General features: G+C 44.1%; 2 protein-coding genes across 2 annotated transcripts in view; one reads left to right on the top strand and one right to left on the bottom strand.

Annotated features, from left to right (window-relative positions):
- Nucleotides 1–9,254, bottom strand: part of LOC311263735 (protein transport protein Sec23B-like) — an 11,793-nt gene extending 2,539 nt beyond the window's left edge. The window contains exons 1-16 of the mRNA XM_084364009.1: nucleotides 9,094–9,254; nucleotides 6,938–7,165; nucleotides 6,454–6,511; nucleotides 6,219–6,305; nucleotides 5,434–5,670; nucleotides 5,117–5,205; nucleotides 4,609–4,753; nucleotides 2,940–3,098; nucleotides 2,712–2,827; nucleotides 2,459–2,582; nucleotides 2,280–2,360; nucleotides 2,084–2,173; nucleotides 1,752–1,858; nucleotides 1,226–1,379; nucleotides 940–1,017; nucleotides 540–552 (exon numbers count right to left, since the gene is read on the bottom strand). Of these exons, the coding sequence (XP_084220135.1) occupies nucleotides 540–552; nucleotides 940–1,017; nucleotides 1,226–1,379; nucleotides 1,752–1,858; nucleotides 2,084–2,173; nucleotides 2,280–2,360; nucleotides 2,459–2,582; nucleotides 2,712–2,827; nucleotides 2,940–3,098; nucleotides 4,609–4,753; nucleotides 5,117–5,205; nucleotides 5,434–5,670; nucleotides 6,219–6,305; nucleotides 6,454–6,511; nucleotides 6,938–7,158 (1,759 nt within the window). The 5' untranslated portion in view covers nucleotides 7,159–7,165; nucleotides 9,094–9,254. The remainder of the gene's footprint in view (nucleotides 1–539; nucleotides 553–939; nucleotides 1,018–1,225; nucleotides 1,380–1,751; nucleotides 1,859–2,083; nucleotides 2,174–2,279; nucleotides 2,361–2,458; nucleotides 2,583–2,711; nucleotides 2,828–2,939; nucleotides 3,099–4,608; nucleotides 4,754–5,116; nucleotides 5,206–5,433; nucleotides 5,671–6,218; nucleotides 6,306–6,453; nucleotides 6,512–6,937; nucleotides 7,166–9,093) is intronic.
- A 3,990-nt stretch (nucleotides 9,255–13,244) lies between these two features.
- ccdc85al (coiled-coil domain containing 85A, like) overlaps nucleotides 13,245–25,062 on the top strand; it is a 29,302-nt gene continuing 17,484 nt past the window's right edge. Inside the window, exons 1-2 of the mRNA XM_084375001.1 lie at nucleotides 13,245–13,903; nucleotides 15,170–16,268. Coding sequence (XP_084231127.1) covers nucleotides 13,658–13,903; nucleotides 15,170–16,268 — 1,345 coding nt within the window. The 5' untranslated portion in view covers nucleotides 13,245–13,657. The remainder of the gene's footprint in view (nucleotides 13,904–15,169; nucleotides 16,269–25,062) is intronic.

Here is a 25,062-nt window from a genome sequence, read left to right as displayed (position 1 = left end):
TTCATGCAGATATTGTGTTATGAAATGCTAGCGCTATTAGCCTCTGAGTCCGGGCTCGTCTATTGTCAACATCCGGGGTCTGTAGGCTGATCTACTACCTCTGACCTGGAAGATGTCGTCTCTGAGCTGCGCGCGCACCCGCGACAGCGCGCCTTGTTTACCTGTAGCTGCTGCTGCTAGTTTGACCCCGGATGTTGATAACGGACGAGCCCGGACTCAGAGGCTAATAGCGCTAGCATATCGTAACAAAATATTGATGAAATTAACTAGTTTCGTGGCAGATAATGCGTTATATAGAGGCTGTGTGTCGCTGCCCGTCTCTCCCATTATATGGATATATCGCCGCTACACTGGATCTAATTTCGTCCGAACGACGCCGAATGACACCAAAGTTATCTGGGTGAGTAAATGACCATATCTTTTGCCAGAAATAAGGTCCAGGTTGTAAAAAACGGTACTTATCCTTTAACTCAAACTGTGAAGGTAAGATAGTAAGTGGAGGTAAAAAGTTTAAAGGTTAAAAAACACAACAAACGTGCCTCCAAACAGGAACTACTGGGAAGAGAAGTGTGGAGCAGGAGGAGAATATTTCGAGCAGCCCTGTTGAGACTAAAGTTAACAAACGCAAACTGAACACGAGTGCTAGTAGCAACTTAAGCAGTGTCGCTTAAGCGTCCACAGCACTGGCTAATGTTAGCAGTAAACGATGCAAAACAGTAAGCTGAATAGAGCCCACGCTCATAACGGTTTTACTTGGTGAGTCTTTATATATATATATTTTTTTAGGTGGTACACGATGTAAAAGTTTCAGAAATAGAGTTTTATTTGATGTTGGGGACTGTTGGGCCTCTCTAGTAAGAATTGATTACCTCACATTTAAATGTGAGAGAAAGATTGCTTATCAATTTGTCATGTATTTGCAGTAGGAGGCAGGTGTACCTGTGGGTAGAGAGACAGAGACTCTGACAGTCTGAAGGATGTCGGATCGTCTTTGTTGAACTGGCCAAACTTCTGACACTGAAACAAAGGGAAACAAAACATTGTTTAAATACTGAACATACTGCGTCATGGAACAACCTGTATAGCCTGCCACATCACACAGCTGTTAGGCCATCAGAGATTGTTTATTGAATGATGTTCTACTGCTTTCATATATATAATCCTAACAATGCCAACTATGCATTGTTCCTCTCTCCACAAAAGGACTAGCAGGTGTGTCACTCACCAGGCGGATGAGCTGCCTGTCGAGCCAGCGCAGGACATCTGGTCCCTCCTCCGACTCGGCTCTGAAGACCCCCAGACGGGCCATGAGCACGGCGGACGCTTCCTGGTCAAAGGACGACTCGATGTGCTGAATTTGGGACTGTGCATCTGCCCAGCTTTGGTAGGGATGGAGAGGGAGAGAAAAGGAGAGGACGGAAAGCGGGAGAGGTGCAGGTGAGCGTGGGTGTGGTGTGAATGACGCACACAGGTCCCGGAAGGTGTCGTCACGAATTGCACGAATGCAAACATCCTTTCAGGCGGGGCTGATATTGATTTTAGCTTACACGTTCTTGACAGTAAGCCAGGCTCATTATTATCTCTACTTAAGACTCGTCATGAAAAAAATGGTACACAAAGTAAATATTCACTCTCTCAGTCTTTCATGCAAAATAACCTCACTTTTTGATAATAATATTCCAAGCTGACATGGAATAACTACAGTTTCAGGTACAATCTCGTCCACTCCAACAAGCAATCCAGAGTCTTACTTCCTGGCGATGGTGGTGACCCGTATCCTCCTCTGTGCATTGGAGTGCTGGTACTGGGTTACAAACTGGACCACCCCTCGGCCACCCTGGGGGACTGGTGCATTATGCTACACACACAAACACACAAGACAGTGAGACTACAATCGTCGATCACTATCCCGTTTCATGAGCTGAACAAATGGCCTTCAGCTACAAGCACAAAAAGCCATTGTTTGGACAGTTTTACTGAACAAAGCCTTCATCACAGTTATCCTCTTGTTTGATGTGATAAGCAACTGTGCTTTCATCAGCCTACAGTAATCCCATAAACCTAAGAGTTTTTTTCTTTTTACCTGATTCACCACCTCGAAATACATTCCCAAAGTGGTGGAAGGGTTGAGACTGCACACTTTCCACTGGGTCGTGCCACCAACACCCATCTCCTACACAACAACAGAGAACACATTGTGATGAATGGCAGCTCTCAGACTCAAAATACAACTGTGAGAAGGAGAAGGGAGGAATTGGAATCTGCAGGCGGGGACTCACATTCTCTGAAACACAGGAGCCCTTGGCGTTGAGTGAAACACACGGCCCAATGGCGCCGCAAACCTTCAGTTCCCTTGATGTCTGTACAAACACAGGAATTCACAACATTAATTTAATCTGCAAAACAGCTAACGTTTGATTTAGCAAGTATAAATCTGTTGATACTTTTGACTCTTTACCTTGACTTCCATGACGCCTCCGAAGGCCATGCGGAAGTCTCCGTTGTAGTCTTTGCTAAAGACTCTCTGGAAGGTCTGCTTGAACAGGGAGGTGTTGAAGGAGTCTCCCATCACAATGTGACCCCTGTTAATACAATACAACAAACCCTTTACAGTCAATTAAACTCTAAATCAATCCTAATACATCCTATACTTTAGTTGGACTAATGCAATCACACAACCATGACCAATTAAACAGCAAGTGCTGACATACCCGGTGAGATTAGACAAACACTTCATCTCCAGCAGTCCGGTCTGGTCTAGAGCACAGGCGTAGATATCAATACAGTGGCCGTTTACTGCCGAGCGGTTAGCCATGGCTTCATAATACTGTGTGACACAAAAGATAAAAAGCCATTTAATTTGAGTACGCTGTGGCTGATGAACACAAGTACTGTTGCAGATGGCGAGACCCTGCGTTAGGGTTCATGCATTGACTCACCTTGGTGGCTTTCTTCAAATGGCGAGCGTTGTCCTTCTGGATGTCGTGCCAGGAGCGGATGGGGGTTTTCAGCTCGTCTCCAACCACCATGCCTGGGCCCTGGGTTGGTGGCCCTCCCATGAACAGCATCACACGAGCCCCTGTGTTGGGGAATGTGCCCTGTGGAGAAAGAGAGGAGGAAATTAGCTTCAGTTAAATATTTCTGTACATCAACTGCTCAAGTCACGTGCTTCTTATTTGACTATATCACCTAGTAGTCATATGTACAAATACCTAGTATGCAATAAGTTATTCTATAGTGATACCCTTTTGTATTTCAATGCTGCCAATCTGTCTGTGAATGTTGATAATGAGCACTAATGGAGGAGTTCTCAAATTTGTCATTTAAAGAAGGGTTAAGAAAAGCTGCAATGATTGGTCCTTTAACCGGTTAGGTGATCAAAAGAAAATTAATCACCAACTATGATGAACATTTATGATGTAATGAGTAATTGAGGAATCAATTCTTCATTTAATCGATTCTTGAATTGAAGTTGGACAAAAGAACAATCTGAAGAAGTCACTTTGGGCTCTGGGAAATAGTGATGAGCTTTTTTCATGTTTTCTTGATATTTTATAGACTAAACGATTAATCATGTAAATAGTGAGTGTCTTAAGTTAAGACTGCTTCATTAAAAGAATTAGGATCACCTGTGCAACACAGTGTAGGTAATCTATAATAGGATAAAAATATGGTTTGAAACACTGAATATGGGTAGGTAGGTGTCAGAACAGCAAATAAGACATAATTAAAATACAAAAATGCATTTTCTACTTATGTCATCAGTTATTTTGGCTGTTTTTCACATGATACGACAAATGAATCCAGAAATCCAGCTCATCTGAATGTATGTTTAAAGAGTGTAACAAGTCTGAATGAGTGCTTTAAGTGATTCAGCGTCAGCAAACGTCACAGCCAACGCTTACAACAAAGTCCATAGTCCAGGACTCTGGGAAAGCCAGAGACCCCGAGACATTTGGAAGCAGGCCACACAGTCACAAAGCCACTGGAGCGAACTTCTAATATAACGTGGCCATTTGATAATGGCCTCTACGTAAACGGTGATTCATTTACACAGGACAAAGTGTACTCGTTCAAAGAGAACTTGTAAATAGATAAGCCTGCCAATAGTGGATGCTAACCACTTTCTGCACTTTATATGTAAAAGACCGGTTTATCAAGTCAAATGCCTCTTGACAAATCAGTGACTTTGAGTCACTGAAAGAGTCAAATTTATTCTAATCATCGGGCCTCATCTCCTGTCTGCTGAAGGGGAGCAGAGCGGGGGAATGATCTAGTACATCAGTTACATAACCACGCAGATTAGCAGTAGGAGAGGAAAGGATAATGATGGTGGGGAGTAAAGACAGAACGCAAACATGGAACCAGCCTTTGGACTGACAAAGCACATGCTCTGTTCCTGCAGAAGATAGTTATCAGGCAGTTTGTGTCTCTGAATGGTTACATGTGGCACGACTGTCTCCAAGAGGCTAAAGTTCAGCTTATGTGAAGCCTGTGTGTGTGTGTTTGACAACAATATGCTGTACCCAGGTACAGTACAGTCTGGCATTATTTCAATCCACTCAATGTACAATGTTATCTGTGTTTCTGCATGTGTGTGTATTGTACCTCAAGCAGACCGACGGCAACAGACAGTGCAACGCCAGTGGAGCGGAGGGGGCGTTTGCCTTGAGGGACAGGCCACGGGTCTCTCTGGAGCTCGCCGAGCAAGTCCGTCAGATTCATGTCGACTCTGTGCACGGGCTGAAGGAACCTGAACAGGAACACAAACACACCTTAGAATCAGAAAAGCAAACTGCTGCAGGATCACCAAGTTTGTGTATTTTTCCATCTTTTGAATTTGTTATGCTCCTTCAGAGATCACGCTTCAAGCTATGTGCTTTTGGTCTAACACACAGGTATTGAACCAATTAGCGTTGTATGAGTGGCTACAGGCGTGTTTTAGGTGCGACAACCAGCGTGAGAAGCGACTGTTCATTTTGAATAGCCCATGATAGACGGTGATAGACAGATGGTTTGTCCAATCACCTGTCAAGTATAACAAGCAGTTTCTAGCTCGCCTTCACAGATCTTTCTGTGTAACAAAGCATTCGGCATTCGGTTAGCTCCTCCATACCTGCAAGTGGCTGCAGCTTCCTGAGGTGCCGGTGGGCGACCTTGTTGTGCTGCTGCTGCTGCTGCTGGCTTCGCTAAACCCAGCATCTCCTGAAACGCACAAAACATTAAGTTGAACAAAGAGTTTTAACATCTACTGCTTTATTCGTCACTATTTATCTTGGCTTAGAACAATATATTTACTTTGTAAATGGAGAATATCCCTTGAAGATATTTGAAAACGCCTTACTCTAAAAGGCTTTATGACTGCTTTTCCTATGTATACACATGCATCTCTTCATTAGCCTCATTTCACAGTCTGCCTTTGCCTCCACCCACCTGGATCTGTTTGGAGGAGAGGTCCTTGGTGCCCCTGAACACATAGCTCTTGGCGATCCCCTCACAGCTGAGCTCGTGCACCTGAACCATGCGTCCGAAAGTGATGAGGCCCACCAGGGCGTTGGGCGGCAGCAGGCTGAGGGACATCTGCAGGGACTCCTTGAGGGCCTGGAGGTCCTCTTCTTCTAAACACGTGTCCACCACGTACAGGAAGATGAGAGGGGTCGGCGGTCCACGCTGCAAAGAAGAGGAATAGAATTGTTACACTGTTAAAATCATGATTGTTCAGTTTCTTGACTGCAAAATAAAAAATGTTTTGCCACAAAGAAACTGAGAGGAAGTAGCTGAATCAATGTTTAATGCTTGGTTTGTTGTTTATATGTTTGTGAAATGCACTGCCATGCACTTGCAGAGACATCAGCAGCTCATATTACTTTTGTGCATTATTTATGAAGCTACACTAATAAGCCACAGTAATAGTCGGGCAGTCATTGGTTGGTTGCAAAGACAAGGATGCAATAGCAAAGTATATACTCTTTTTTCATAAACCTGAGCTTGGCATCATGGGAAATGATCCATAACAAGGAGTGCTACATTGTTCAGATGTGTCAAGGTTGCCGATTGACACTTAACACATCAATTTGACCCAGAACTGAAAAAAACTCTCCCCTATAGACACAATATTGGATACCATTAATATTCACCTTTGCACAGAACAGCTTCGGTACATTTAATCTCCCTGCATGGGGCTGAGGTCAAAGTGCAGACATGTGTGTAGTATTTACCTGTACTATGTACTCGATGGTAGAAAACTGCGGCATGAGTTCAGCCGGCTGGTTCACTTCCGATATGCCTGCATAAGAGGGAGGGAACTGCAGAGACACACACAGAAACAAAGAGAGATCTAGTCAAACCAGCCTAATAAAGGAATGTAGTTAGTCCACATGAAGTTTGCTGGCTATTATTAAATATACAACTATTTATGTCACACTAAATCATGCGGCGAACATCAGTACTTACTGGGTTTCTCTGGAAGCAGAAGTTGCACGCCCATATCTTTGCCCTGAAGTCAACTTGACTATAAAAGAGGGATCAAAACAATTTAGGGTTTGCATCCAATTGGCAGGAGTATCGCTGTGACTGATAGAGGGCTACACATGATGTATTTACAGTTCTTATGCACCACACCTTACTACTACGTACTTATGACACCTCAGCATTTCCAAGTGCTGAGGTGTCAAAATGTATTCAAACACAGCATCAAATTCAAATCCCTTCCACCCTCTCTTTCAACCCCATTTTCTTTGACTTAAGAAACACTACGACAAATAAACGTTGTAAAAATAGTTTTCACCAGATGTTTAAACAACATAAAAAAGACAAAATAAAGGCTGAATACTCGCTGTAATAAATTCATTGTTTTCTGATGCTTTGCAGCTGAAAAACCAACAAACAAAAAGGTAAACATCTGGTTTTCAAACATTAGTTTTTCTGTGTTACTCACCACAGTGGGTTAAGCACTGCCTTGCAGTTGGCCCGGCTGCATAGAACTGGCTCGTACTGGACCGGTGGCAGGTCAGGCCTCTCCTTGAGCGGTGTGAAGAGGCAGGACACTGGGACCACTAGCCTGGTGGCTTCCAGCCTGCTGGACGGCCAGAGGTTCCAGCTGAATCTCACCCCGTCCCTGTCCTCATTCTGTTGGATAAACTCCTGGTAGGTCGCCATCACAGAGCTGCAGCAGGGAAAGAGCCCAACAGACCACAGTGAGGTTGTGTGGCTCCAATAGAAGACCGGGATGATGCGACACTGACACTCTCAACTTGTTACTGATCTTCACTAGCTGCACTGAGCTGCTCTTTATACAGGTGCTCCTTTCTCTCCTGTGCTATAATAAGACATAGATATTCCGACAGCATGACGCACAGATGTGACATTCAGAAACCTGACCAACGTGTTTTGATGAGAACGGGTACGCAGAGGTATCCCAGCGGTATTCTTAGGCTCCACCTTTGTTAGCGTGTAAGGCAAACATCAATGACGCCTTTAGTAAAATATCACTAGGGAATCTGTTGTAACAACAGTACACTCTGCCTCTTTCTCGCTGTTATCAGAGGAACTTTATATTCCATGAGCAATACAATGGTATTTCAGCAGGGTGACAAGGTGCATTTGAAAAGATGACAGGAACAAAAGTTACAGTCTTTTGTTGTCAACTAGACATAAGATATCAGTGTACAGTAAGATATATACTTCAGACAACTGTGTGCTAGGCTGCTTTTAATCTCCTGCACACTGTCTAACTTGCAAAATTACATTTGTTTGTTATGTTTCAGTAATAAAGTAAAGTTACATGAAGTTTGACAGCATGCACGACTGTATCTGCAACTTTCGATCTATTCATCCCGCTACATGTACCTGCGTCCTCATGAAACAGATGTGCAAGTGTGCAAAGTATTCTTCCTCAGCTGATTCAGAAAACAACTGTTGAGTCAATAAAATATCAATCACAACTTCCCAGGGCCCAGCGTGACATATTCAAGTTGCATGTTTTGTCTGACTGATAGTCAAAGGCACCAAAATGCTTAATTTTCTATCACAAAAGAGAAAGCAACATTTTAGAGCCTAATTTTTGGTTGGTAAATGACTTCAATAATCAGTTTATTAAAACAGCTGTCAATCTGACTGATGCATATCCATCTCCAAATCAATTCTTGAAACAATGGTTTCAGTGTTAGCACTACACCAGATTGTTCCAAACTATACAAATGTTTGAAGAACATACAGCCTATTTTTAACTGTTATATAACTTTTACTTCTCCTGGTCTGAGATAAGAAGCTATTCATTTCTCAGTAGCTAAAACAGCTCTGCAAAAAACAATCCTGCACACTGTAACTTTGCTTGTATCTAGCACTGTATTATCACAACGGATTGATCATTCCAACAAAATGTGAGAGTCTTGCTGTAGACAGATGTAGCATTCAGGACTGTTGGCCCGACAAAAGAACTCAGCTGAAGACATCACTTTGAGGAGATTAACTGATAATTATTTAATTAATTGTTAGCTTCCCCATGTCCAATGTTTATCTTCAGGAATGTGACCTTTGCCTGGCCACATCTGTTGAGGGGGATGTGGGGGTGATGATGGGGGGTTTTGGTTGTTAGAAACAGTTTCCCCTTTCGCTCTCTGTGGGGAAGCACGGGGAAACCTTACATCTTTCTTTAATCATAGAGATTAATCGCTATATGAGCGATTTAGTTAAACACTGACTATCTTTGAGTTCATACCATAGGCCACAGGCCACGTATCATCGCTGATAAACCCGGCAGATAAGGTTATCTGTGAATATTTCTACTCAGAAATCATTGAAATACGATCGTTTTCGAGGCTTCTACGACCGCGATGAGAAACACAAAACCCGGTTTAGCAACAACGACGGTGGTTGTAGGAATCTAACGAGTTCAGCAGCAGACGGTGTCGTGTCAGGCATCGCTGCCAAATGTCTCTGTGCTCTTCTGTCACTCAACAAGCTAACGCTACGTTGGATAGCCTGTCGGGTTAGCTAACGGAACGTTAGCATTAAGCCACTTCCTGTCCCAAAATGAATGGAAGACTGTAGGGCGGCCTACATTCGAGCAAAATTAAGTCGAGTGCTGCTTACCTTTTATATCGGGTCGGCCTCGGGTGAAGACAAGAGCTAAAGAGTCGGTTGTGTTCAAAACGAATTACAGCATTTGGGGATGAAGGCGGACGGTTGTACCGGACAGAGAGACGACGGTGAGGGGATCACTCCCTTTCAGCCGGCTTCTGCACTTTACTAGAATGACGTGTTACTCCAAGTTCAAGCGCCTCCTATTGGCTCCCCTTTCCGTGACGTTAGAGGGCGTGCTCTGCGTACGCACGGGAAGAGGGAGGACCATGGGAAATGGAGTCTATGGTTAGTCAAAGCGTTATCCCAGTTGTTATGCTCTAATGACAGTATTTTACAGTGTGATAACCTGTGATTAGACAAGTGTGACTGTTTTTTTTACACTCTACTATCGCACCATTAAGTAACACACTGTGTAGAGAACTGATATCAATATGACCTTTGACCTGTGGTAGAAAATGAATGTATTCAACTCCAGTATATGCCCCATTGTGCTTCTACTCAGCTATAATTGAGAGGTAAATATATTATATTATATTGTATTGTATTATATTGAACTTTATTGTACTTACTGTACTAGTGTTCCTGTAGCACCTACTGATTTTTTCCACTATAATCACTATAATGCTAATAATATGCAATCTATTTAGCATTCATTCCTCTGCACTATTTGTATTTGTTCACAATTTACAAAAACACTTGCATGCATACATTGTATGTTGTTGGTCATTGTTGGCATGTGGTATACACCAAGGTAGCTGCTGCTGTTGTGTGCAGGCCTGAGCCTCCTCATTCAGATCATCATGGAAATGGATACAAGTTCAGAGGTGGAGTTTCCATCAGCCACCTCCTATCCATATGTCATCAAGCTAGGTGTGAGTTCTACATCACCTCACCAGGATCTACAGCAACGGCATCAGGATGCCATTTGGACTGGACAAGTGTGGTTGAATGTTGGCAAAAAGAGGAGGAGTGGTGGTGAGGACTGAAGGGAGGGTATTACCAGATGGCAGGATAACAGACATACAGGGCAGTTGCAATTACCTGGGTAGCCCACAGGCAAATGGGAGCCACGAGGAGGCAGCATGGAGCTATATTTTTCAGAGAGTGAGGCAGGTCCTGAGTGAGCAAGCTCAACGGGACCCAAGAGAGCCAAGCCATCAACACTTCCCTTCTAGTCATCGGATATGCAGCTTGCCAAAAAAAGAGATAAAGGTCACAGAAATAAGGACACGCAAAATCCTCACAACGCACTGACGGCTCCATCCAAAGTCCAGCAGGCTGAGACTGTATGGTAAGTGGGGGCTGAGGGTGAGTGAGCAGAATTAGAAAGAGGCTCATTCACAAGTACATCAGGAAGAGACGGGGTAGACGAGGTATCATGGAAGACTAAACTGCTTCACTGGATCGGCAGATAGAAGACATGCCTGATATCAAGAAATCCTACCAGTCGCTAAAGAAAGCTTTTCTGAGGGATATCACAGAGGCCCTGATTATAGCAGCGAAACAACTGGCCCTCAGCACCAGATCGTTTGAGTCAGGGGTCTACCACACCAGACTAGATCCAGGATGCAGGCTGTGCAAAGATGCCCCTGAGACAGTCCAGCACTCTATTAGAGGACCGGAGCTCAAGGAAGACACACAAACCATCTGAAAAGGTGAGAAGTAGATTTTTATAAAAGCTTTACATATTTTTAGGCCTCAACAATAGCTCTTATTTTGACATATCTTTGTTCAGCTGTGTTGCCCTTTTATTGCTGTATGTCTCCTTCTATCTTTCCTGTAAATTGTTCGTGTAATTGTGTTGAAGAAAATTTGGGAGCAAGACTCAGGCTATAGACCTTGTGTGTGTACACATACTTGGCACATTAAGCAGATTTTGACAATTACCAATCACGCTACAATGCACGTAACTCCACGGAGTCTGATAAAAAAAAACTAATGATCCATCCAAACACACAGATATCCACATGATCCTCTTATAAAAAGAATAAATCAAAAGTATGTCGGCCACCGGATTCAAACCCACACATCACTTTTTTCACACAGCTTGAGGCAAGCATGATTTCTTTGGATAACAAGAGGTTTACTGAAAAGTGCTGGCCTTCTCCAATTAGTGCTCCCTGCTGCACAAAGTAATAACATCCCTGTCGAAATGAATGATACGTTACCTTCACGTCTCTGTGTGCATACAGTTGTATATCTCAAGGTCACTGTTGCTCTCCATCAGCAGCTGGAGTGAAACAGTGGCCAACTGCTGCTCATAGTCATGCTGCGTTCAAGGCTCACATAGTGGGACGTTTGGGATATGTCTGCGTCATATACGCCTACTATCCTGCATTAGATATCTGTTGAAATGCTGTATATTTGTGACTGAGGATGGAGTGTGTAAAGAAGTCAAGTCAACAGTTTTAACCTGAACTCTGTAGAGCTCTAAGAAACACATGGGCTATGAGCACACAAATGTATCTTAAAGGAGGAAGAAAAATAGAAATTTAGCCTGTTGCAAGTCTTTAATACTGCTAAAGTTGACTGAATTATTCTAGAAAGTAAATTGCATAGCCTACATTTATTAAAGTACTGCTCTTAAGTATACATTTGAGGTACCTGTACATCCATTTTATGCTACTTTGTACATCTATTCCACCACATTTATTCACCAGTTACTTTGCAGATTTAGATTACTATAATATCACAATACATAAATCAGCTACTACATTATGATATATTATATAGGTTACCTGCCTACCAAGCAGTTTGTAGCTTGTTGAATTCCTCCACCTTCATCGGCTGTGACATTAAAGGATAAGTTCACCCAAAAATACAAATGACTCACCCCATATGGAGAGTCAGGTGAGGTTTCTTAGTCCATAAAACATTTCTGGAGTTTCGCAACGAAACAGCATTTTCCTAAATAACTGAATTAGATTGGGACTTGTTTTGTAACATAAAAAACCCCGAAAACCATTAGCATTAGCTAATTAACAAGCACCCTGTCTGAAGAGGGTGCACAAGCTCAATTGCACATCAAGGGTGTGAATAATGTCTTTCAACTCAGTTTGGAATATCAGGGTTTCTGGAATGTGGATTATGCTGGATGAGCTGTATGGAGCCATTTAATGTTTTTTTCTTCTTTTTTCTTTTTACATTTTAAAACAAGTCCCCATCTACTTCAGTTGTTTAGGAGAATTCTGCAATGCTCCAGAAATGTTTCGTGGACTACAAAACTTCACCAACTTCCATCAGCATGAGGATGAGTAAATAATGACAGAATGTTCATCTTTGGGTGAACTTATCCTTTAAAGTAATGTATACATTAATGCATCATAATCTGTAATAGGCCTATTATTCTGAAGTAGGCCACTTTGCATAATGAGTACTTTTACTTTTAGTACTTTGGATATATAGGCCCTAGTATTATTAGGCTCATACTTTTGCACTTCTACTAAGAAAGAGTTTGAATGCAGGAGTATTTTAAAGGTGCACTATGTAGTTTTGGGGAATATAATATATCTGAGTTTGTATTAATACCTAGCACTCTTTAAGACAGGGCTCCAAGATCAGGTAATGAAGCAGTTAATAATGCATATTTTTATATCACATACCAGCTGACACACAGTGAACACTAGTCTGCATTTCCCACCACTACACTTGCATTTTTGTAGTTTTATATCAAAACGTCCTGATCTCCACTCGACCTGCTGCTTTGTCTTTTATGCTCACATGTTTAGTCAGTCATACAAACTGCAGTATGTTTCTCTCCCCCCTAACCTGCCACCTTAGCTTCAAACAGCTTGTTTATTCAGTAGTGGAAAAAATACATATATCTGAGTTTGTATTATTACCTCATTAATATAATCCTGAGTTTGAATTCATTCTCCAAAACTAGGCTACATAGCGCCCCTTTAACATTGTAGTATTGCTACTTCCATTTAAGAAAAAGGTCTAAACTTGTCATTATGTTCTGTGCCACACACTTTAAGCACGCTGTGTTTGTGTCTGGACAGAACCTGAGTGAAGCCTGCATGATCTCACACAGCCTGTCCTGAGCGTCTGTGAACATTAGGTGGCGCTGTAACCAAGCTGTACTCTGTGTGAAGCAGAGACCCCTGAGAGAGAGAGAGAGAGAGAGAGAGAGAGAGAGGGGAGAGCTTTGTGCCGTGCTCAGCGGACTCTCTCCTCTCTCCCTCGCAGAGTGCTGGACCTACAGGCGGCAGGTGTGCGCACCGGAGCTCCCCTCACTTTCACCACGTCTGGGACCCAATTCGGATACTAAACCGAGCCTGTACCTGCAAGTCCGCTGCCCAAGGTGCGTCCCCGGCTGTGAGGATGTTGCAGTGATAAGACGGCAGAGCATCTCCTCCTCTGTATCCACTCAGCCGGCATCGTCAGCTGTTGCTCTAGCAGAGAGTCCGTGGAAGAGTCGGGAGCAACAGAAAAGGCCAAACTATGCGACTGACTTTCTGCCGGTAACCGTCTTCCACCTTCCAGTCGAGCCGGAGCGGATGCGAGCAGAGGTTGCCAGCGAGCCTCTGACTATTTTCTGCGCTTTGTCGGTGCCGGAGGAGCCGTGCCAATGGAGAAAGCGACTCCGCCGCCCCAGCCCCAGCTCCAGCTGTCGATAGCGAAGACCGAAAGTCCGGCGGAGGACATCTCCGGCCTGACCGACGAGGAGCTGCTCAAGTGGACCAAGGAAGATCTGGTGCGGAGGCTGAGGCGGTCCGAGGCCGACAAGATGAGCGTGATTCTGGACCACGGCAATCTCATCCGAGAGGTCAATCGCAGCCTCCAGCTGCATCTGAACGAGATCAGGGGGCTGAAGGTGAGGGGGCGCGCATCGGTGAGGGATGAGATCATAGGTTTGGAGCGCACCTGAGAGCGCGCATAGCGGGAGGGATGTTCCGCTGTTTGTTAGATGGTATCACTGAAGTTCATTGTGCAGGCCCGTATGACAGTCTGATACGGATGGATGCAGACCCTGAGTGAACGTATAGGCTATGTGGGCATGCTCAACCTCAGGCAGACTTGTAGTTTATTTTAACTTTTGCAGGGGAACCAAGAATTAACAAGCGAAATGACACTGGTGAGCAAAATGAATTCTAAAATGTATCCTAGAAAAAAAAGAAAGAAAAAAAAAACCAAACAGTGCAGTACAAGGTAGAAAATCATCCTCCTAATACTGAAGAGGAGGGCTGTCTGTCTCTAAATCCACCCCTCTGTTCATATGCCAGTGCTCAAATCTGGCATCCAGATCTCTCTCTCTCTCTCTCTCTCTCTATCTTTCTCTTTCTCTCTCTCTCTCTCTCTGTGTCTTAGCTACACACACCTCAGTTCCTAGAAAATCCCTGCCCATAAATCTACAGTATGTGCCATAGCCCAACGTGGCATTTCCTCTCGAAAGCACATGCAAGTAACCTTTCCCTCCTGCCTTCATTTTTCTGCACTACTAACAAGAGGAGTGTGACACAGTGTCCACAATGTTCACAGTTAAAGCTGCTGCCTGAGGTATAGCCACAGATGCAGCGCATGGGGATCATTTGCCTTTTTCTCTGAGACCTCGTCACCTCTCCACCCATGCTGCCCGAGCTGCCTAATTACACAGGAAAGAGCCGGAGGGTGAGGAAGGGAGAGAGGGGGAGGGAAAGGAACTCCTGGGGAGGTGAGGAAGGGATGTTTAAGTAAACGTTGCTGGGTGTAAAACGTTCGGGGCGTGTGATTTCCCAGCCCTAACCTGGTCTTATTTCTGTGTGTGGCCTCCTCGTCTCCTACAGAGCATTCTAATCTTCATTATGTACTTCACTTTGAATGCTACGCAGTGAGTCAGTGCTTTTATGGGCAAGGCAGAGAGGATTAGGATTTCATCTCATTATGATTGCATACAGCGTTTGAGTGATATCTAAAAGAGCAGTGAAATGGATTGAAATTGGACAATGGTTGCAGCGATTTGAGTTAAATAGATAGAAGCCAAACCGTTTAGTTTTGTACCAAATGAAAGCACATTTGTGTTCTTGACCAGCATTGTCTTATTTTGAAATGCTTCCTAATGCTTAGGCCTCATTTTAACTCTCTTTCCTTCTCTTCCTTTCAGGACATCAATCAGAAGCTGCAGGAGGACAACCGTGAGCTGCGGGACTTGTGCTGCTTCCTGGACGACGACCGCCAGAAAGGCAAGCGGGTGTCCAGGGAGTGGCAACGCTTGGGACGTTACAGTGCCAGCATCATGCGCAAAGAGGTGACCCTCTACCTCCAGAAACTCAAGGAGCTGGAGCTTCGACAGGAGGAGGTAATCCGGGAGAACCTGGAGCTCAAGGAGCTCTGCCTGCTGCTGGACGAGGAGAAAGGGGTGGTGGGTGGAGGAGGCGGCGGTGGAGGAAGTGTAGGAGTAGGGAGTGTAGGTATGGGAGGGTGCCGTAACTCTATAGACAGCCAGAATAGTTTGCTGCTGGTGCCCGGGCATGGGCTCCTGATGAGAGACGTGGGGGACGGGAGCAGCACCTCCAGTGCAGGGAGCGCTGACAGCTCCGATCACCCTCATCATAAGCAGGCTCACCTGGCTCCAGGGCTGGGTGGAGTTGGTAGTGGTGGGGAAAAGGGGAGCCCTGAGCTTGTGCACAAACCTAGGTGTAGCAGCATCAGTGGACTAGGCAGTGGAAGTTTAGGAGACAGGGATGTGTCCAGCCCTGAGCACCCTGCCGGGCGCCACCGGAGTACCAGCCTGGAGTACCCGTACACCCTGCCCCAGCTCTGCCGGCCCCGCTGCGGCTCCATATCCGTGCCTGACCACAGCCGAGTCATGAGGGGCCTCAGCCCGGAAAAATATGGGAGGAACGTGGGCCGACGCAGTCCGGAGCAGCACCCCAAGCACCACAGCTCTGATCTGGTCCTGGGCCAGAGGCAGCACTTCCTGGGTCAGGGAGACAGTGGGGAGCTCTATCAGAGGCACCACAGGAGCAGCATTAGCAGTACCGGCTGTGGGAGCCCCGAGCCCAGGCTGGCACATTTAGGGACTGGTGAGCACCATGAAAAGGGCTGCGTGGTCCAGGGGGGCAGCCCCGAAACTCATAGGCACCAGTACAGTATGAGCCCTGACCATGTGAAGTTTGGCAGCCCTGTGAGGGACGGGCAGAGGAGGCAGCCTGGAGACGAGCTGTCGCCACATCATCGGAGCATCTACAATGGCATGAATGGTAGGTGTGTGCATGGTGATGCTACTGTGTGAATGCAAGTATTGAGGTCCTACTTACCTACTTAGCCAGCAGTTGGTGGCAGCAGGACGTGGCCTATTAAATTACCTGACCATTTATGCCATTTTTACAGTCACGGCAAATCCCGCACTATGTGAACAAGCGTGGCAAGCAAACACTTATCTTTTCAAAATATTCCGCCAATGCTGTTCCAAGCAAGCAAGCTAACGTCAGATAGGTAATTAAGCTGAGCTAAACATATTTGCTAACTGTTTATAGACGCTAACGTTAACTTCCACAACTGACTAATGATAGTTGACGGTCAGCTCTCCAGACTTAAAACAAAGATTGTTCACGAGTCCCAGATCCTGAGTCCAAGTCCAGTCTCAAGTCCGAGTCAAGTAGTCAAGTGTGTGGCGACTTAAGTGCGAGTCAAGCCCAAGTCACAGACTCCCGAGTCCCCATATCTGCACACAACCCCTTAAACACAGTGGATGACAGTGTGCAACATCTTTTAAACACAGAGATACAAAAATTCACAATGACTCAAGCCACACAGAGGCAAGACCACACAATGCGACGCCCACACAGACAAACTTGAGCACAAACGCCTCTCAAGGTTTTTCCAATTGACTATTTTCTCTTTATACAGGAAGGATGCAGTAGAGTAGAGTTTTTCCTCTCTGACAAAGCTGTAAAGATTGAAAAAGGAAATTTGCTGTGTGATACGCAATAGGAAATTACTTATTTGATTGAGAAAATAGAGATACTCTTCCGACTCTTCTGACTGTTGCAAAATTTACAGCAGTATTGATTTTTTTTTGGCGTCTCAAGAGGAATGTGGGCTGGCTCAGTGCATGAGAGAGAAAATAAAGGATTCAGAAATATTTATTTTACATGTCCTGTGTCTAAGTTGAGCAGATTCCGCCCAAATGAACCACGCTCACATTTCAGTGCGTGGTGTCGGCTGACGTCGCAACTGTTGGCACACGCACAGGCAGACGCACAACAGGCAGACGCACACACAGAGGCACCTCCCAGACGACAAATTACCCCCAAACCTTTGCTGCAGTGATGCCTATCTCAGTGAGATCAGTGGGAGTTAAGGATGTCAGAGAGAAGGAGGAATATCAAAGTACCAACTTGGCTGCTGTTTAAATACCCCACAGTGGCTGATAATGATTTCTGGAGTCCGGGAGGAAAAAAAGTGCTGAGTGGCACAGAGCTGGCAGAAGCTAAAGGACAAATTCCTCAAGGTGAAATATCTGCCTCAGTATGCAATAAGAGGATGAAATTACAAGAGAAACAGAAACAGTCTAAACAAAGCAGAGTAAATCCAGCACTTACAGGAAGGATTTCAATGATGTTCAAGCAGTAATGTCCGCAGTTATGTTAGATTATGTGCTGCTGTTCCTGAATAATGAGTCATTTATGCCCATTGATTGGTTGGATGGATATTTTTCTCGACACTCGTTTTCGTAAACACTGCAAAGACATAAATTACGGGTCAGAGTACTACTCAGAAACAGTTGTATAATGACATCTGTGGATCTGCAGCAGCTTTTTCAAGAAAATAACCTCGATGATGTAATGGTGATGTCATCAGGGTTATCTCAGCTGTGGTTTGGAGAAATTCTGTGTTATAAACTGGGGTTGTAAAAACATGGATATTCACGAAACAGAGCTGCTCTTACAAAGAGACAAATATCAGATTGCTTTATAGGAATTAGGTAGCATTTAGTTTGGACAGTCCACCTGCGGAGAGTATTTGTAACATTTCAAAAACGTATATATTTTATATATATATAGTATAACAGATTATCTATAGACTATATGTGATGATTCATTAACAATCCTACATATATCAGAATCATTTTGTTGGACTTGTATGACTCATTCAACCCATGCTATACAAATGTTCAACCAATTATATACATATACTTAACAAACAAATAGAAAACCATTACAGTAAAGGTGGACTGTGTAGTTTTAAGACATTTTAATCTTCATCGACTGATTTTTTTAAATGCCTTAACAAACTTTTGTATTTTAATTGTACGTTAATTGCTATTTTTTGTTCGTGGACTTAATTTCTAACCTAACGTTAGCTACAGTTGCTCTCTGTTAGCAGAGCGGGGAGAGGCGCCGAGACGACGCAATCAAGAATGTGTGTTCAGTCACATCCTTTGCACTGTCGCGGAAAATCTGACCTGAGTCCTTCGCAACAAATCCAGTTTGCGTTAAACAATAATATTAATCGTCCACAGGATTGTATAGGCAACCGAGAGGGACGGGGAAGGTCTAACTTTTCACGTCATGCTATGATCTGCTAACACACGGCCGATAAAAAAAGTGATTAATACATGTAAATTGCTACAAATTGTTACATAGAGCTATTTAATGTGTTACTTTTTTGCTTGAAAAATGACTTAAGTGTTGATATTGTCAACTAAATTTATTTCAATTAATTAACTGTTCTCTGCAGCTCTAATTATAATACACTAAACCCTTTAAGAATTACAATACGGCCACTGTAGCCTCAGAGCTAACAGTGTAGCAGCAGACAGTCTTGTAGTCAACATGCTGTCTCTTGCCATGTTGCAATCTACGGATTGCACCGGATTATTATAAAGACACACACAACTTTGATTTGGACCCTCGCTCTGTTTCTATTTTCGCTCTCGGCGTGCACTCTGTAGCTCTATAAGAGATTTCAATCTTGATGTAACCTGAAACCCATATGATGTCTGCAAAAGGCCACGCCACATTAATGCCTCGCAAATCCTTAATTGGAAAATGTTGTGAGTGCACAGGGCACTCACTGGCCCTCGGGTCTGGTGGTTTGCCAACTGTGGCATAACTGTTATGAACTTAGCTCGGAGTGAAATGCATGCAGCAAATAGCCTTTAACCAGGTTCATAAAGGCTTCATTAAGCCTGTGTGTGAGAGAAATATGAGTGTGTGCATGTTGCTGTGGAGTCATATTGGTATATCATGGCTAGTTGTCTGTCAGGACGGCTGTATCTCTATCACGAACACGTCTCCGCGGGGCCTCCACTGACCTGACAAGGACACTAACTTAAATTGTCACAACATGATATTTAGAGCTATATCAAGACGTGCAATCAACACTTAGCCTCAGGTTGAAGAATTTGCTTTTGTTGAATTCATTTAAAATTTAAAATGTAGCTGACATTAAAATATAAAAACACTGCACTGTAGAAGTTGAAGAAAAGAAAGGGAACAAATAGATTTGTGAGGTAGGAGAAGCGAAGAGAGCAGCTTTGTGTCCGTGTGTGTCATCCACTGACCCATCCTTACTGCCATGTCCTTTTTTGGACGAAGAGGGAATTTAATTCCTGTGACGATGTAGTACACTCCACTCACTTGGATTATCCTCTAAGCCCTTTGCGCAGTATTATTTCATTTTTTATGTACTTGCTTGTGTGTGTGTGTGTGTGTGTGAGTGTGTGCGTGATTTGGATGGATGTGCCACAGTGTCCCATGCAGGGTCACTGTAGCAGTGTAGGTCTTCATTCAGACAAATGAGTGTCTCGTGTTCACGTGCCGCTCGACACTACCGAACCTCGGGCCGTTTAAATTCCTGACAAAATCCAAACAGAAAGCAACACAACACTCTGCGACCTCTGCAGCCTTTTAATACAATCGGCTTTTGCATCTTTTCGGAAGCTTATCACACGTACTCTGTTGTGTTTACAGCAACCCCAAATTGACAACAAGCCCTCTTAGTTTGTTAAATGACAGAGATGTGTAATTTTTTGTCAGAGGAGGCCTGCATACAATTACCCTTTCAAGTAAGAGGTGATAAGCAGTGCGACTAAAAAAGCATTTAGAGAATTCAGGGAGTGCTAAGTGCTAAAATTAGAGCTAAAGTAAATTCACTTTGGAATTCCTGCATAACAATAAATATTGTCTTGCCTGGAGCCTGTAAAGTCAGTTGGGACCCAGCTGTTATACTGGTCAGTACAAATAAACAATGAAACCTTCAGTTCAGTTGTGACCCAGATCAAAAATGTCCGGCTTTCCATGTGCTACGTTCCCTCTTAGGGGAAGATAATCAGCCATGAACACTGTAGTCTCCTGACCCAGACTGGAGGGGTGACTGTTCGCTAAGCCTATAGGATCTCTGCACTGCAGAGGTTCTTTTTCAAACGGACCAGAGACTTAATCATGTTTTCTGCTTTAGCAATCACAAGTTCTGCATATTAGTGTAAGCTGCTCAGATGATCGGGAGGAGAAAAAGAGGCCGCATGGGAAAAAAATGACCCTTACAGTGTGTGGGAGAACCTCTGCCCTTGTGGCGCCACACAAACACACGCACATGCACACACGCACGCACGCACACGCACGCACGCACGCACACACACACACACACACACACACACACACACACACACACACACACACACACACACACACACACACACAGGGAGTGTAAAACAATCACAGAGCCCCGCCCCCCCACAGTGCCTGCTACTTTGTCAGGCTTTCCGGTCTTGCACGGCACATACACAGATCACAATAACAACATGTTTACCTGAAAATACTTAGAAGCACTTGATGTCACGCAGAAGTACAGAAAACCACTGCCATGTGAAATGACAACTGTTGCTAACAGATTTGAGCAGCTATACTAGATAGATAGGTATCTGGATGTCAGTAACACTGAGTTGGTTGAAAACTCCGTCTCTGGCTGAGTCGTTTTAAAATGAAAACCATGTAAAAAAAAAATCAATATTATGATATTATTATATGAATTCAACAGGTGGCCAACTCTTACCTATTGCAACTTTAACTAATGATCCATATAGTAGACATCGGAATAAAGGAAAATTGTTGCTGTTGTATTGCAAGGTAGTGCTACTTATGTGTAGTATTATAAGGAAAAATGTAAGTTCAGGCTGTTATTTTGGTCTGGCATAATCCCTACTTTGAAGCTTAGCTCCTTGTAGTAAAATACTTGGACAGGAAACAGATAAACACATGCTATATTGTTCAGGACAGCTGCTAATGTTAGCACAAACTGTGATCCAGAACTGGCTCCCTAACTGTGGGGGAATAGTACAGTGGATATCCTATTCATGAACATATGTGTGTGTAATGTAGCCTGGAACCCCCCCAAATGATCTAATGCTAGCTGATGATGTACTCCTCAGTAGAAAGCTAGTTAGCCAGACATGCTAACGTTTTCATGTTAGGTCAGAGCAGATAAACACACTATTTAATCAATTCTTATGGTGTGTGTCCGCAGGATCCTTCTATTCCATGCTTCCCAAATATTTTCTGTGTAAGCAACCATGCAATGCATTTTTCAGTGTTGTGTTGCCTGCTCCTCGTTGGCATAACGTCGAGCTGTAGGCTACTTTATGCAAATCAGGTGCGCCCAACGTGACTCGCCGCCTCTGGAAACTTCTTAAAAACTATAAAACCTCGGCATTGTAAATCTAAAATGAGGACACATTTTCAGAAATACATTTGAGTGAGCTTTTTTCATGATATAAGAGAGAGTTTCCAAACGACCCCACCATGTTGGTCAGGGCTTGTGAACAGTCGGTTAAACAAATAAAGTTTTCCTTTAACAGAAACTGAATCTTTGAAGCAAGTGTCTCGCGAACTTGTGCATATTAATGTCCAACTCTGTTTGGTGTCTTTTGATTTAACGAGAGCAGACGAACGCTGGCAATGTGATTCTCCATTCTTCAGCATAAAATATCTGATCCAATTAGCAGAGATCATCCGACTGTCTCATTGATTCTTTTAATGTGTATAATCGCAGCATCGGTTCAGACTATCCAGCTCCTCTGGCTGTTGTTTAGAAGTGCTGCTGCCCGTCAGTGCAACAGGAAATCATCACAGAGGCTTTGGCCACAGATAATGTTCTCCCTCTCCACCACTGTCACTGAGAGCCAGGCTATCTCCCTCCCTCCTCTCCCCCTTTCTGTCTCTCCCTCGCTCCTTCCATCCTAATTGGCTGCCAGTGTGAACAACCAGCTGTCGGACGGAGGGGAAACTCTGATTACAAAGCCCTCTTTCTGGAGGAAGTTGGAGGATGTAGCATTTGCCAGGCTGAGCTGAGCAAAGAGGGTTGAGGAAGTATTTGAGTGGATTACTGGCTGTTTTCTTCCTCTCCTTCTCTCTCCCTTTCTCCTTCTCTCTCCCTTTCTCCTTCTTTCTGTCTTCTTCCTCTGAGTGGCTCTGACTGGAGCTCTGTCCTCCTCTTCCTCGACCGTATGCCAAGGCGATGGATGGAAAGCATCCCCTTGACAAATTGTGAACTCTCGCAGCCTAAGCGGCATGAAGAAACTCAACTGTTTGTCACAGCTGCTTGGCATGAAAGGATATGGAGGAGCATTAGGCCGCTGTAACTCAAACGGATTAGTATTATTACCAGATAGCCTCTTCTGTACAGCTACCATCCCAGTGTCACCTTTCATTACTAGTTCAACTTGCTAAATGGCGCGGCGTTGTGAAGATTGACTCGAACACAGATGGGTGCCGCAGCCTATTATACGGCACCCTGTTTTAAAATGATTGGTTTCGTCCCCCTCTTCACTTTCACCATGTCGGAAATGTGTTGTTCTTTTCAGAGCGAGGCGTCTGTGCTTCATTAGCTTTTGCATCCATTCTGCTTAATTATTGAGAGAACGGATGATTTAATGAAACTCTTTACTGCATTTTAACTGCTGCCTTTCACCGAGTCACATTGACAAGCAGACTGTCACAGAGCACGCACACATACACAGGAAATGCTCCACAAACATTAACTAGTCATTGATGTGCCGATGCCGAGTTAGGGTTAAGGTGGGCCAGAAAAGCCTCGAACAGTGAGAGTGAACTAGGCAGGAAGAAGGGAAACAAGACAGGAAAGAGGAAAGGAAGATGGCGAATGAGACTTAAACAGAGGGAGAGAAAGAAAGGGATGAAATGAAGATGTATTATCTTCAAATATGTGATCTAGGGCACTTCCTGTGGATGAAATGGCAATACAGGCCTACCAGTAATTGTTCTCATGCTACTATAGCCAGATAAAGTGTCAAACCACCTGATAAAGGGCACCAGCATACATGAAATAACATTTTCGAGGGAAGAACCCCACAACCTCCGTTACAATTGTCCCACTCACATTTTAAATGCTTCATACGCCCATGCCGACACATAATCCTGTCTTTCTATTTTCAGTAGATAAGGGTAGTACTTTCTCATTTTAAAGTTAAGTCATTGTACCCAGCTTGATGTAGTTAATCATTTAGAACAGTAAGGGAATGAGAGCCGGGTTGAACGCTCCAGAGATAGTTCGGGTTGAGGCCATCGGAGACGTGCGATTCTCAAGGTGGATGTCTGGTTCACAATCCTGCGACGGGGTAAAATGTTACTTTTAAAAGCCATCATGGCATTTGAATTTATAATCACACCTGAGACCAATTATCCCAAACACCCTTGCCTATAGGCCATTAGAGCAGCCATTAACCAAGGACTGCATGATTAGGCATTTTGTTTATCTACCTCTGGTGCATATCATTGTCATTTTTAATCAAGCCGCCGTCAGCTTTAAAACTTGCTTCTTCTGGATGGAGCAAAGAGGCGCGTATTGCACCTTTGCCTTTTGATACTCAAACAATGCACATTATTTTGTGGGTCCTACACCCGTAAATTTAGCTAAATACTCAGACAGCAGTAATGTCAAAGGGAAGTGGAGTGTGAAATGTCTCCAACTGGACAACAAAAATATTTTTGGCAGGCTAAATTATAAATTAGAAAGATGCAGGAGAATGATTATGTACTGCAAATATAGCCAAGATGAATGTTTACAATGTACGCCAATGTTATTGTTGTCTGTCAAAAAAAAAGGTGAAAACAGATAATTCAGTCTTTATTTATGAGCATGTCGAGCAGTTAGCCGTCGTCGGATGTTCCCAAACATTTCCCACCACCAGCAGCTCCTAAGTAGCTGTGTGAGTTATGAAGCAAGCTGCCTGGCATGTACTCGCGTCGCTCCGGCTCAAACCCCAGAGGTATGTGACAAATGTTCCACAGTAGCCCCAGTCATCCGGTAGACACGCAAACCCAGTGGAACGGAGAGCAGTCTTTGTCCTCTTACGTTGTGCCAGTGGGGAGCGGCCCACTGAGCTGAGAGGAAATTAGCTTGCTAGGCCAGGTAATTAACTGGAAGTTGAGTGGCTGCCACGTATGAGGGCAGGACTGGGCCTGGGGGAACCTCTGTCAGTCCCAAAGTCACCAGCAGTAACCACATTTAGCTATGTTGCATTTACTTCGGCTGGAGCTGCGTGTCATGCTGAGAGCTGGCAGTGTGAGGAGGATCAGGTGATCAGGTGGGAGTGAAGGGAGGAGGGAGGTGAGTGGAGCCGGACAGATGCAGTAGAGAGCATCGTTAAGGTGTGCAGGATTATTGAGCTGTGTGTTTGGCAGCTTTTGGAAGTTATATCTTCAGGGTGCCTCGTCACCGCTGCACCTTTGTACGACTCAAAGCAAGTCGAAGTGTCAATTATGGGATAATGGAAGAATGATAAAACCCAGTGGAGGAGTAGAACAGGTCGAGAACAGTCGGGAGTAGTCGCATTATCCTAAATGTTTCCATCAGTGTTCGTACACAGAGAAATTTACCTGGTGCTATAACCTCTGGGAGAGAGTCAGAGAGTGAGGAAGGAAGTTGGCGATAATGACTTAACATGACACCAGGGTTAACTGAAACTTTAACAGATCATCCGTGAACATTTCTGACATTTTCATCAGCAATGGCTGTTAAACAATGAACACA

Source organism: Pagrus pagrus (genome assembly GCF_965226575.1).
Source record: "Pagrus pagrus genome assembly, chromosome: 2".
NCBI lineage: Eukaryota > Metazoa > Chordata > Actinopteri > Spariformes > Sparidae > Pagrus > Pagrus pagrus.
Note: the sequence above shows the minus strand (reverse complement) of the source record. Positions and strands in the feature narration are given on the sequence as shown.